Consider the following 13863-nt stretch of genomic DNA (forward strand, 5'->3'; position numbering starts at 1 on the left):
AGAAAAATCATCTCCTGACACACGTGTATGGGACATCCAAAAATGACACTTCAAAAACTATGCACAAAGTGAAAATGACAGTAATTTATGCAACCCCTGTTAATAAATCAGGGTCTTCTTAAGTGAAACTGTCACAAACGGGACGACCAAGAGTGAGGATCCAAATGCAAGGCTTTATTAAGCAGATCGTAGTCAGACAGACAGGGTCGAAAACACCAGCAAACATGAACAGCGAAGACAATCCAATAGCGTAATCCAATAAACAAGCGTGGGTCAAAATCCAAGTGGGCAGTCCAAATGAAACAATGAAATGAAAACAAGAAACTAGAAAACTAAGACTAAGACTGGGAAAACAAAAACAGAACTATGGCTAGGGAACAACAAGGAGACTAGGAAACCTGAGAGCAAAGGAAAACGCTTGGTAGAGTCCGCTGGAGCAAAACAATACTTCGCGATGTGTGTGTGTGATGAGCTGGCTTTTATGTCTGATAAACAGGAAGTAACCATAGAGGCAGCAGAGGGAGCAGCAACAGTCAGTGGGGGTAAGGGCTCCCTCTGCTGGCCTGGCGTGACATAGCCCCCCCCCAAGGAGCGGCTTCCAGACGCTCCAAAAAACAACAGGAGGAAACAGTCCAGGGGAGCGGTGGGGGGGCCAGGAGACTGAGGCAGAACAGGTTGGGCAAAGGCCCTCCAGAGCAGGGCAGGAGATTCAGGAGCCCTCCAGGGCAGGGCTGGAGGCAGAGCAGTCCTTTGAGGTGGAGCAAGAGTCCTAGGAGCCCTCCAGGGCGGAGCAGGAGGCTTAGCGACCCTCCGGGGCAGAGCAGGAAGCGTAGAAGCCCTCCAGGGCGGAGCCGAAGGCGGAGCAAGGGGTTTAGGAACCCTCCAGGGCGGAGCAGGAGGCGGAGCGGCCCTCCAGGGCAGAGCAGGAGGCGCAGGAGCCCTCCAGGGCGGAGCAGGAGGCGCAGGAACCCTCCAGGGCGGAGCAGAAGGCGCAGGAGCCCTCCAGGGCGGAGCAGGAGGCGCAGGAGCCCTCCAGGGCGAATCAGGAGGCGCAGGAGCCCTCCAGGGCGGAACAGGAGGCGCAGGAGCCCTCCAGGGCAGAACAGGAGGCGCAGGAGCCCTCCAGGGCGGAGCAGGAGGCGCAGGAGCCCTCCAGGGCGAATCAGGAGGCGCAGGAGCCCTCCAGGGCGGAACAGGAGGCGCAGGAGCCCTCCAGGGCAGAACAGGAGGCGCAGGGGCCCTCCAGGGCGGAACAGGAGGCGTAGAAGCCCTCCAGGGCGGAACAGGAGGCCGCATTATGGACTGGGACCTGGGGAGAACAGAGATAGAGGAGGCAGACAGAGCAAGGAGAGAAGTAGAGAGTTCATGGGAGAACGTGGCCTCCATAGCCGTGACCAGGCAGACGAGAACTTCAGGAACGACTTTCGTGGCAGTTCCTGGGCAGACAGAGACTTCTGGAACGGCCCCAGACGCCAAGACAGAGATGACAGGGAACCTAGGCGGTGCAGGCAGAGCAGGGAGTCTTGGCGGAGCAGGCAGGGCAGGGAATTTTGGCGGAGCAGACAGAGCAAGGAGTCTTGGCGGAGCAGACAGAGCAAGGAGTCTTGGCGGAACAGGCAGAGCAAGGAACCTTGGCGGAGCAGGTAGAGCAAGGAGTCCTGGCGGAGCAGATATAGCAGGGAACCCTGGCGGTGCTGGCAGAGCAGGGAGCACTGGCGGTGCTGGCAGAGCAGGGAGCACAGGCGATGCGGGCAGAGCGTGAAGCCTTGGCTGAGCGGGCAGAGCGTGAAGCCTTGGCGGAGCGGGCAGAGCGTGAAGCCTTGGCGGAGCGGGCAGAGCGTGAAGCCTTGGCGGAGCGGGCAGAGCGTGAAGCCTTGGCGGAGCGGGCAGAGCGTGAAGCCTTGGCGGAGCGGGCAGAGCGTGAAGCCTTGGCGGAGCGGGCAGGGCGTGAAGCCTTGGCGGAGCGGGCAGAGCGTGAAGTTCCGCTATGTACGCCACCTCCGAAAGAGGTATAGGCGCAGCGGACATGCCTGTAGATGAGGTCTCCAGAACAAACTTGTGGGCAGACTCATGGGCCGAAGAGGCAACTGGGGCGCAGTGTGCAGCCCACACACTCAAAATGGCGATAGCCATAACAGGTAACACAGTTGGCAGAGGAATGCCCTCCGGGTCATTGGGCGTGGGGCTTGGGAGCGTTGGCTCTGTGTGACTTGGGAGCGTTGGTTCTGCATGGCTTGGCAGCGTTGGCTCTGCATGGCTTGGGAGCGTTGGCTCTGCATGGCTTGGGAGCGTTGGCTCTGCATGGCTTGGGAGCGTTGGCTCTGCATGGCTTGGGAGCGTTGGCTCTGCATGGCTTGGGAGCGTTGGCTCTGCATGGCTTGGGAGTGAAGGCTCTGGATGCTCAGGGGAGATGTGACTTGGCAGTGAAGAAGTAGCTATGACCTGACTCGTCATGACAAGAGCAGCAGTGACTTGATTTGGCGTGAGAGGGACAGCTGTGGCTTGGCTTGGCTCGGAGGGAACAGCTGCTTGACTTGGCCTGACAGGAACAGCAGCTGTATCTTGACTTGTCCTGGCAGGGACAGTGACTGTGACGTGACTTGACTCGGCAGGGACAGCAGCTGTAACTTGACTTGACTTGGTAGGAACGGCAGCTGGTGCAGGTTCGAGAGAAGCAGATATGACGTTCACAGGCGATGGCTTGGTTGACGTGGCGTGAGCAGACGCTGGCTTGGTTGACGTGGCGCTAGCAGACGCTGGCTTGGCTGATGTGGCGCTAGCAGACGCTGGCTTGGCTGATGTGGGGTGAGCAGACGTTGGCTCGGCTGACAGTAAGGGACCAGCCGAACGAGCTGACAGCAGTGGTGGGTCCTCCAAGCTAGACATTAGTCTCTGATACGTCCTGGAAGGGTGAGAGTCTGACGCTGTAGCCACTCTGTTAATAACAGCCTCAGGTATGGCGGCCATTTTGTGTGCCAGCACGGGCGTGGCGGTCATCTTGGGTGCAGGCTCTGGCGTGGCGGCCCTCTTTGCAGCAGGCTCTGGCGTGGCGGCCATCTTTGCAGCAGGCTCTGGCGTGGCGGCCATCTTTGCAGCAGGCTCAGGCGTGGCGGCCATCTTAGCAGCAGGCTCTGGCGTGGCGACCATCTTAGCAGCAGGCTCTGGCGTGGCGGCCATCTTTGCAGCAGGCTCTGGCGTGGTGGCCATTCTGACCGGGAACTCAGGAACGGAAGCCATCTTATGAACGTGCTTTGGAACGGCGGCCATCTTGTGAGCAGGGTCTGGAAGAGCGGCCATTTTGCGAACAGGATCAGGAAGGGCGGCCATCTTGGGTGCAGTCTCAGGAAAGGCGGCCATCTTATGAGCTGACTCGGGAAGGACAGCCATCTTGGAAGCAGGCTTTGGGACGGCGGCCATCTTGTGAACTGGCTTGGGGGTGGCAGCCATCTTGTGAACAGGCTTGGGGATGGCGGCCATCTTGTGATCGGGCCTTGGGGTGGCAGCCATCTTGTGAGAGAAGTCAGACGTGGTAGATTTCTTGTGAGCTGGGTCCAATCGGGTGACCATCTTGAATGCGGACTCAGGAAGGATGGTCATTCCGAAAGCTGATTCGGGAAAGGCGGCCATTTTGTGAACAGGTTTAGGGAAGGTAGCCATCTTGTGAAGGGGCTCCTGAAAGGCAGACATCTTATGAACAGGCTTTGAACTAGCAGACATCTTGTGCTTTGGCTCTGGGCTAGTAGACATCTTGTGCTGTGGCTCGAAGCTAGCAGACGTCCTGTGCTGTGGCTCGAAGCTAGCAGACATCTTGTGCTGTGGCTCGAAGCTAGCAGACATCTTGTGCTGTGGCTTGAAGCTAGCAGACATCTTGTGCTGGGGCTCAACTAGAATACCCACAGTACATGGAGAGCCGCATAACGACAGTGCATAGTTCATATAATCCTTCAGTGAGCATAAGGATTTCCCCCCAGGCAACATTGATCTTGTTGGTTCATTCAGCCCCATACGGAATAAGTCCTTAAAGTATACCTCATCAAAAAATGATACTTTATGCAACAACTCACTGAAACGTTGAACATATTCCTTGATGGGGAGATCTCCTTGTCTGAGGAGCAGAAGTTGGTCGACTGGGTCCATGTTGTGATGCTGGTGGTGAGTAAAGCCGCTGGATCCGGGTGTGGCGAAGTATTCTGTCACAAACGGGACGACCAAGAGTGAGGATCCAAATGCAAGGCTTTATTAAGCAGATCGTAGTCAGACAGACAGGGTCGAAAACACCAGCAAACATGAACAGCGAAGACAATCCAATAGCGTAATCCAATAAACAAGCGTGGGTCAAAATCCAAGTGGGCAGTCCAAATGAAACAATGAAATGAAAACAAGAAACTAGAAAACTAAGACTAAGACTGGGAAAACAAAAACAGAACTATGGCTAGGGAACAACAAGGAGACTAGGAAACCTGAGAGCAAAGGAAAACGCTTGGTAGAGTCCGCTGGAGCAAAACAATACTTCGCGATGTGTGTGTGTGATGAGCTGGCTTTTATGTCTGATAAACAGGAAGTAACCATAGAGGCAGCAGAGGGAGCAGCAACAGTCAGTGGGGGTAAGGGCTCCCTCTGCTGGCCTGGCGTGACAGAAACGAAGAAGAATACAAATACTAATATTTTAATCTTGACCGTCGTGTTCACTTTGGGTGGTTTCTGAAGTGGTCCTGTCGCCTTGCATTATATGGACTAGAAATCTTTGCTTGTGTCAATCTAAAGAAAGAAAGTCATAAACATCTGGGATGACTGAGGTTCAGTAAATAGTGAGAGGATTTCATTTTTAGGTAAACTATCCCTTTGAAGAGCAAGATGTGATGCAGAGGCTAGAAACATATTTCAGACAGAATACAAGAATGTGTTGAATTAATGAGGTGAGTCATATAATTAAAACATAAAACATTAACATTTTGTAAGGCCACTTTTTTGTGTTGTCTATTCAACGTCACTGTCTAAAAGGATAATTAATCTTTTAATTGTTTATTTGGGACATTTAGTTTTTTTTTTCTCAGCAAATACTAATAAATAATTATTTGTGACTAATTAGATTAATTAATGAGCAAATAATGTAATTATTAAGATTACAAAATTATTAATTCCTACTCAATGTGTCATATAATGACATACAGTAAATGCAACCTATCCACTATCTGGTAAGAACATGACTAAACATGAATTACAATTAATTTAACATACAATGTTTATTTATTATTTAATTTTTTGGAGATTTGTAACATTTATTTAAAAAAATCCCACAAAAATATTCATTGTATTTAAATTCTTATCACTGATTTCATTTGCACTCAATGTTGTGCATTCAGCTAATACATTACACAGCTAATGGCTCTATAAAAATAATGAACAAATAATGAATACATGTTTTTGGGGGGAAAACGTAATTTTGCTACGTCAATACGCTTCCTCAGATTTTATGGTGAAGTTTTAAAGCCAGCCATTTACCTAATAAAAGTCATAACTAAAGTAGCAAACCATATAGCCAGGCTGCTAGGTGGTGCTCGGGTTGGCCGGCCGATGGTGGAAAAGCAACGCGAAAGACCAACTATTCAGACGCTAACAAACACTGAACACAGGTAAGTATTTACAAAACAAAACCAAAAGAAAACAATAAAAAAACTTCAAAATGTGTGTGTGTGTGTGTGTGTGTGTGTGTGCGTGTGTGTGTGCGTGTGTGTGTTTGTTTTTGTGACATATCAGGACACAAATTGGTGTAATAACATGGGTATGACATAGGTATTACAAGGAGAGGGTGACTTATGAGGACATTGCCCATGTCCCCACTTTTCAAAAGGCTTATAAATCATACAGAATACGTTTTTTTGAGAATGTAAAGATATGCACAGTCTCCTGTGAGGGCTAGGTTTAGGTGTAGGGTAGGTGTAGGGTGATAGCAAATATCGTTTGTACAGTATAAAAACCATTACGTCTATGGAATGTCCCCACAATTCACAAAAACAAACGTGTGTGTGTGTGTGTGTGTGTGTGTGTGTGTGTGTGTGTGTGTGTGTGTGTGTACCTGGTATTCATCACGTTGTGGGGACCAAATGTCCCCAGAAGGATAGGAATACCAGTAGATTTTGACCTTGTGGGGACATTTCTCAGGTCCCCATGAGGAAACAGGCTTATAAATCATGCACAATGAGTTTTTTTGAGGAAGTAAAAGTATGCACAATCTCCTGTGAGGGCTAGGTTTAGGTGTAGGGTAGGTGTAGGGCGATAGAAAATACGGTTTGTACAGTATAAAAACCATTACGCCTATGGAATGTCCCCATAAAACATGTAAACCCAACATGTGTGTGTGTGTGTGTGTGTGTGTGTGTGTGTGTGTGTGTGTGTGTGTGTGTGTGTGTGTGTGTGTGTGTGTGTGTGTGTATGTTGTTATGCACAGTGTGGATAACTGTTGGGGAATGAAAATGGAGTGGATATGTTTGAGTGTATGTGAAACCAGTATGCCAATAGCATGCGTGTGCACCCACATCACCTCAGCAGGGGATTACGGAGGAGGAGTGAGGTAAGATGCGGTGTGTGTAAGTGCTGTTCAAACCAACAGGGACAGGCGACTTTGTGACATCACCTCTCCCCTCTCCAGGCTGCGAACTGACCGAGTACCGAGACAGGTAGTCGGCTATCTTGTTCTTGGATCCAGGTCGATGTCGAACTTTGAATTGGTAAGGTTGTAGAGAAAGATACCATCTGGTGACTCGAGAGTTGTGATCCTTCATTGTATGGATCCATGTCAGGGCTCTGTGATCTGTTTCAAGTAGAAACTCCCTTCCCAGCAGGTAGTACCTGAGGCTCTCCAATGCCCACTTTATCGCCAGGCCTTGCTTCTCTACTGTGGAGTATCGTGTCTCTCTTGGTAGCAACTTCCAGCTCAGGTAAGCAATGGGCCTTTCTTCACTCGCCTCTCCCTGGGCCAGGACTGTGCCAATCCCCACAGCAGAAGCATCCACCTGCACAACAAACTCTTTAGTGAAGTATGGACTCTTGAGGACTGGGTCTGAACACATCTGTTTCTTTAAGATGTTAAAGGCTGCTTCACACTCCTCAGTCCAAGTAACAGGGTTCTTAACACTTTTGCAGAGCAGGTTGGTTAGTGGGACAGCAGAAGTGGAAAGTTGGGAATGAAGCGTTGATACCATCCCACCAGCCGCAAGAAACACCAGACCTCTTTCTTGGTCCTCAGTCTTGGACTGCGTTTAACAGATTCTACTTTATCCACTTGAGGTCTCAGCTCCCCATTTCCCAGGTGGCATCCAAGGTAGTTGGTTTTTAGATTTAGCCCACTTTCATTTAGCCACATTCAAGGTCAGGCCAGCCTTTTGGATCTTGCTCAGGGTCTTGTCCAGGTGCAGAAGATGGTCTTCCCATGTCGTACTGTATATAACAATGTCATCCAGATAGGCAGCTGACCATTCTTCACAGCCCCTGAGGACTTGGTCCATCAGACGTTGAAACATCGCGGGTGCCCCATGCATCCCGAACAATGGACGAGTCGGCTTCCTGTTGCTTTGCCACAGCGCATCGCAACTCTGACACTATATAGCCAGGCCACTAAGTGAAAACTAAAGTGTTTTTTGACCTTGCATACATGTAAATCCATTTTAGGAGACTCATAAAACAATATTAACAACCTTTAAACTAGCATAATAGGAGCACTTTAATGAATTTCATACATGTATTTGAAACAGCTCAAGGGGCACCTTGTTGAAAATTTATAGGTGGTGCTATCAAGCCATTTTGCCACAACAATATCTGAAACCCAGATATCAGATCTAAAATTTTCACCACCTTTGGTGTGTGTGCAAAGTTTCACTAGTTTATCCAATAGGGTCCTTGCACCATCGGTGCTCAGGTCCTAATAATAATAATCCTTAGGGGATCAATAGGGTCCTGCGCCATTAGTCGCTTGGGCCCTATTAATAAAACCATTAGGGGATCAAAAGGGCCCTGCGCCCCTAGTGGCTTGGGCTCTAAATATAGATGCGCTGCTTTTGAAATATACATTTTGAAGGCCTATGCATTAATGACAGCGAGGATTGCTTGGCTGTGAAAATTATGCCCTAAATTGTTACACTGCAGAAATCAGAGTCTGAATGCAAAGAAAATATCTTTATCTAAATAATGATCAGTGATGTGCAGTTGATTTAACATACCCAAAACCATTCAACACCTACTGTACTGCTGCCGTACATGTGCTGTTGGTGTTGTACAGCTGCTGTACTGAACACTGCGCATCCAGTCCTAAACGCAATGACTGTAAGTTTCACGCAAATAAGTGAGAACTGACACTGAAGTCTGAAGGTGTTCTGTAAAAATGAATACATACATATTTCCTGCTTCTAGCTACCTTTTCAGCAAATCGCTTAAAGGGAATCAACGGGCATTGCATAGATTACCTTGACAACTTTAATCACTGGCTGCTGCTCTTGGTGACTGTGAAACACTGCTTCATGAAGCTTTGAAACCTTTAAAAATCTTTTGTTTTGAATGGCTGGTTTGGAGCACATATCAAAATGCCAAAGGATTTCACAGGCTTTGTTACATCATAACTGTTTCAAAATTCTTTGGAATTTAAATGGTTCACCATTGTGGGTTCACAGAGATCGTCCCAAGTGGTGAACCATTTAAGGGGAGACACTGCAGGCAAAAACATGCACCTGTCAAGAGATTTTAGGTTTTTTGATTTTTCATAAAGTGTTTTTTCAGACTAGTGGAAAGAAAAGTGTTTCTTGGTTTAAATTACAATAGATTTAAATTACAATGCATATTATTAAAGGCTATTTTCTTAAAATGTGACCTGACCCAGCCAAATGAGTCACAGTGACCCAAATTTCAAAAAGAGGAGACCATAAGCTTTAAAATAATATCCTGTTCAAAATCCTGTCATACCTTGAATGGTTTTAAAGATATACCCATTTGAATTATGGTCAACTGGATTTTTTCATATATAATTTGCTTGATTTTGTACAACAATTTACTCCTCAAAAAATGGTAGAAAAAATATCTAGTGTTTCCTGTCTGTTTTTTTTTTTTTTTTTTGTCGTGACGAAATGAGATACCCAAAATTCCCTCTATAAAATTTTTTGACTCTAGTATGTTAAAGAAATTAAACAAGAATTTTAAAACTGAATGCATCAAGTTTGTACTAGAAATGTAAGCAAATTAGCATATATTTCATTAAATGATGCATATTTAAACCTAACATTTTAGTAAAAAAAACTTGTAATACAAAAAATGTTTGCAAATATTAAAGTAATCAATCAACAGGGTCAGTAAGGTGATAACTAGTATTATTATTATTATTATTTTTTTTTTACCCTATTGACCTGCAGTGTCTTGCCTTAAATTCCAAAGTATTTTGAAACTGAACAAGTTTCAAGTGTCTATAGTTTTTACTTGGATTAGTTTTAGAAATCCATAGATATTTTAATGAGACCTTTATATAATTAAAATAATTAATAGTTGTTAATAGTCTCTTATTGTCCTGTTTTGGCTGACCAATCGAACAAAACATTAACATGACAAAACAAACTAACATGTTTACCAAAACATTTTTGCCAAACTGCATCTGCATTTGCAACTGTAAGGCTGTATCTTTGCAAAGTTTTGACATACTGACAACAAATTTTATGTGTGTCATTATCACTTCACACTGACCATACCACATCAATTAGGTAACAGCACCACCTATTGTTCAAATATTGCATATATGCCTATAACACTTTAAGACTTTAAGTAAACCTTAAATCTACCTCACTATTCAGAGTATTTTCAATGCACTGCAAAACCTACCTGCGATTTCCAAAAAAAAAAAAAAAAAAAAGTCAACAATGAGCAACGGGGCTCTGGTACTCACTTGATACTGCATAGTTTTGTATCCATTAGTAACTAAACTCATTTCTTCCACCGATCCCTTCTCTCTATATTCTTTCACTATCTTCACTTCTAGACGACTGCGTAGAATTATCGCAGCATTTCCTACAAAAAGAACAAGAAATACTGCATTAATTTTCTACATTCACAATCTTGCAAACCATTATAAATATACAACCTAAAACATATACTAAACATTAAGACAAGCAAACAATACTGGCAAAGTATCAGGAATAAAAACCTATTTTAGATATTTTCATTGAATAAATTATATTTTTACATAAAGCAACATTTCTTTTTCCAAATGTAATATCCTGGATGCAAGGTAAGTTGCTGCAAAATGCTGCTGCCTACTTTTAGAAATAGCCTTTGGGCTGGCTTGTGTCAGCCATCTAGATAGGCAACTAACTAGATTTTGAAATACAGTTACAGTTTCCATGAACGGAAAAGACATTACTGTCCTTTCTGTGACACAAGAGCAATAACATTCTTAGAAACTGATACTTCCAAACACAAGCTGCAGAGGTGTTAAGATTTATAAAATAAACCAGATGGGACAGTCCAATATTTTAGACCCTGTTGACTACCTGGAACATGAGGAAAGTGTTACAAATGTTACAGTCCTCTTAAAGTGTAATGACTTACCTTCTATAACCTGGGTGACCTGAGACTGGTATGTGTCGAAGTTAAATGGTGTAAGAAAGCCCAGAGAACCCAAATGGAAGGCCATGACAGGAGGCACACTTTCCTATATCGTAGACACATTTACATTTAGGTTTTAAAGGAGTGTTCACACAGACAACAGTCTGAAATAGCAACATAAATGAGGTGAGCACGCCCAATGAAATGAAATAAAATATTAAATATCACAAATAATACAAAAATGTAACAAAACACATTTTAGAATGTTATTTTGTATGTCTTTGACAGTGCACTTAGATTTTAATACTCAGATTTAAAATGTCAGTATTGTAACAGTTTAGAAAAGATTTTCAAACCTGGAAGATAGAAGAAGCATACAGCAAAGTCCCATCTCCTCCCAAACAAATGATGAAGTCGACACAATTGGAAATATCATCATAATCTATGAAACATTGATTATCAACAGGTTGCACATGATTTTTACACATTTTATCTTAACTCAGAAACACTGGTTAATGTTTCTATGTCCTAAGCCATTTTTTATAGTCACTGCAATAGTTTTCCTTAAATACACTACAGGGACAAAAGTATTGGGACACTTGATCATTACACCAACAGGTACTTCAGTGACATCACATTGTAAATATATAGACATTAATGTGAAGATGTCTCCCATTTGCAGCTATATCACTTTACAGTTATCTGGGAAAGCTTTCCACATGATTTTAGAGTGTTTCTAAATAATATTTGCACATTCATTCAATAGAGGAACTTCAATTACCCCAACATTTTTTGATCGTACAGATATGAGCAGTACATCAATCGAATCTGTAAAGGGTCTACTTTTATTTGTACTGTATACACTCATAATAATAAAAAAAAAAAAAACATTGTGACTTTGCAAAACAAAGAAAACAAACAGGGTGTTCTGTCTGCCACGTTGGTCTCTGTGATCTTCATTCAGAAACGCGTCATTAAAATGAACTGAAATTCAGTGAATACACAACACAGAGACATGAGATATATATCTAGAGAAAGCTTGATATGTATACTTTTAAATTAGTTACTGTTTCTGGAAGACAAACTGCGAGGTTTAGCACATAAATTCACCTCAGGGTAAGAAGAAGACATGTTGAGAGAAATAACACAAATTACCTCAATAAAGAAAAAACACACAATGCGACACGTGGCTTATGTAGCAGGTAAACAAGTAACGTTTCTTTTTTTTTGCATTAGTTAACGTGTTATTCTGACGTAAACTTGAAGTTTTTCCCAAACTACAATTCCTGACCAATATGTTTGAAATCGAGTAAAACCTTTTGAAAATGATTCATTGTATCTAAATTTCTTACAACGCGATGACGTTCCCTATCAGTCAGTCTCTCAGAGTCATGTTGGAGACCGACAAATTGGGATCTCGACCAATCAACTTCATGTAAAACTAAACGAGCCAATGCACATTGGCATACAATGATTGCATCCAACTACCACTGATCACAGCGTGAGTATAAAATGCAGCCGGTGCAGCGCATAGTAGTTTTTCATTTCGGAGCCGATCTGTCCTACTTCAATGAGTAAAGATTGAATGAGAAGAGAACAAGGAAGCTTTCTGTCTCAGTGTTGGCGGCACGGCTCTTCAGCGGTTTGGTTTCCTTGTCGAGTGGCACTACCCTCCTTTTGTGTTGCTGCGACTATTCCCCCTGTGCGCTTCAGCACTAAGAGTTCTAAAAGAGCTTCAGGGCCGGGCGGAGAATCTTTTGTTTGATTTTTTCATGATGAATGCCATGAGTCTAAGAATGTCTAGATGTCATGTTTATTATTAATACTCTGTTCGCAAATAGATGTTTATAAATTAGTACTAGTATCAGTGATTGTAGTATTAGTGATTGCTAATCCTGGCCTATCAACATGCTTACTGATTTTTGAATGTATATGTTTATTTTAGTGACCATATATATTAATATTTTTGTGAAAAAATAAATTATAGAAATACTTTTATTTAGCGAGCATGCTTTAAATTGATCAAAAGTGACGATAAAGACATTTATAATGTTACAAAACATTTCTGTTTTTGGTAACACTTTATTTTAAGGATCAGGAATTAGACAGTAATTAATGACTAATAACTGCATTTGTAAATGACTAGTTATGGACTTGTATGCCATTACAAGCTATTTATAAGGCCTTTATTGGCTGTTGTCTTATGTTGGTCTTATAGACCCTTTATATTTGTTTCTGTCCTAACAGTGTATTAATTAGCTAAACATAAAACAAACTAATAGCTTGTATTGTGCGAATTACACACTTTATAAGTTCTCAATACACTATGCGAATGTGTGGCTTATAAGTATGAAATAAATATAGAATAGGAATTTCATCAAACATTTAAATTAGCTGAAAAACAGTTACAAAAAAGCAGTCTTCTAGCAGTTGTTCCATACTAATAAATGATTAATAAACAAAATATTCCCCATTCCCTTAATTTATTAACAGCTAACAAGCACATTTCTCACTAATAAATGCTGTAATTCTTCAGATTATGTTCCCTATTCTAAAGTAGAAAAGACACATGAAAGATTGCAGTGAGGAATTCTATCTTTATTGTTTGATGGTTCAACAAGAGAACAAACTACAGATGAGACACATCTGCAAACTTTCATGTCTCTTTTCTACTTTAGAATAGGGAACATAATCTGAAATAATACTGAATGTATTAGTGAGAAATTAGCTTGTTAGCTATAAATAAATTCAGGGAATGGGGGATATTTAGTTTTTAAATCATTTGTTAGAATGGAACAACTGCTAGAAAGACTGTGCTTTTGTGTTTTTCTGTTAATTGAAATGTCTGTGATGAAATGCCTATTCTATATTTATTTTATACTTATAAGCTACACATTCACAAAGTGTGTTGAGAACTTATAAAGTGTGTAATTCGCACAATACAAGCTATTAGTTTGTTTTATGTTTAGCTAATTAATACATTGTTAGGACAGAAACAAAAATAAGACAACAGCCAATAAAGGCCTTATAAATAGTTTGTAATGGCATACAAGTCCATAACTAGTCAATTACAAATGCAGTTATTAGTCATTAATTACTGTCTAATTCCTGATCCTTAAAATAAAGTGTTACCCTGTTTTTTATCTAAATGCTGGTTTTCTGAGCTTTCTATTCATAAAAGTAACAAAAAAGCTACTCATCTGTTTCAATTATTTTTCAAATAATAATAATAACAATAATGCTAAATGTTTTGAGCAGCAAATCAGAATATCAGAATGATTTCTG

General features: G+C 42.8%; 1 protein-coding gene across 1 annotated transcript in view; it reads right to left on the reverse strand.

The window, feature by feature from the left end:
- Nucleotides 1-13863, reverse strand: part of nadka (NAD kinase a) — a 120673-nt gene that overhangs the window by 29529 nt on the left and 77281 nt on the right. The window contains exons 6-8 of the mRNA XM_073819021.1: nucleotides 10935-11020; nucleotides 10582-10684; nucleotides 9920-10041 (exon numbers count right to left, since the gene is read on the reverse strand). Of these exons, the coding sequence (XP_073675122.1) occupies nucleotides 9920-10041; nucleotides 10582-10684; nucleotides 10935-11020 (311 nt within the window). The remainder of the gene's footprint in view (nucleotides 1-9919; nucleotides 10042-10581; nucleotides 10685-10934; nucleotides 11021-13863) is intronic.

The sequence above is a fragment of the Garra rufa genome, chromosome 15 (assembly GCF_049309525.1).
Source record: "Garra rufa chromosome 15, GarRuf1.0, whole genome shotgun sequence".
Classification (NCBI taxonomy): Eukaryota; Metazoa; Chordata; class Actinopteri; order Cypriniformes; family Cyprinidae; genus Garra; species Garra rufa.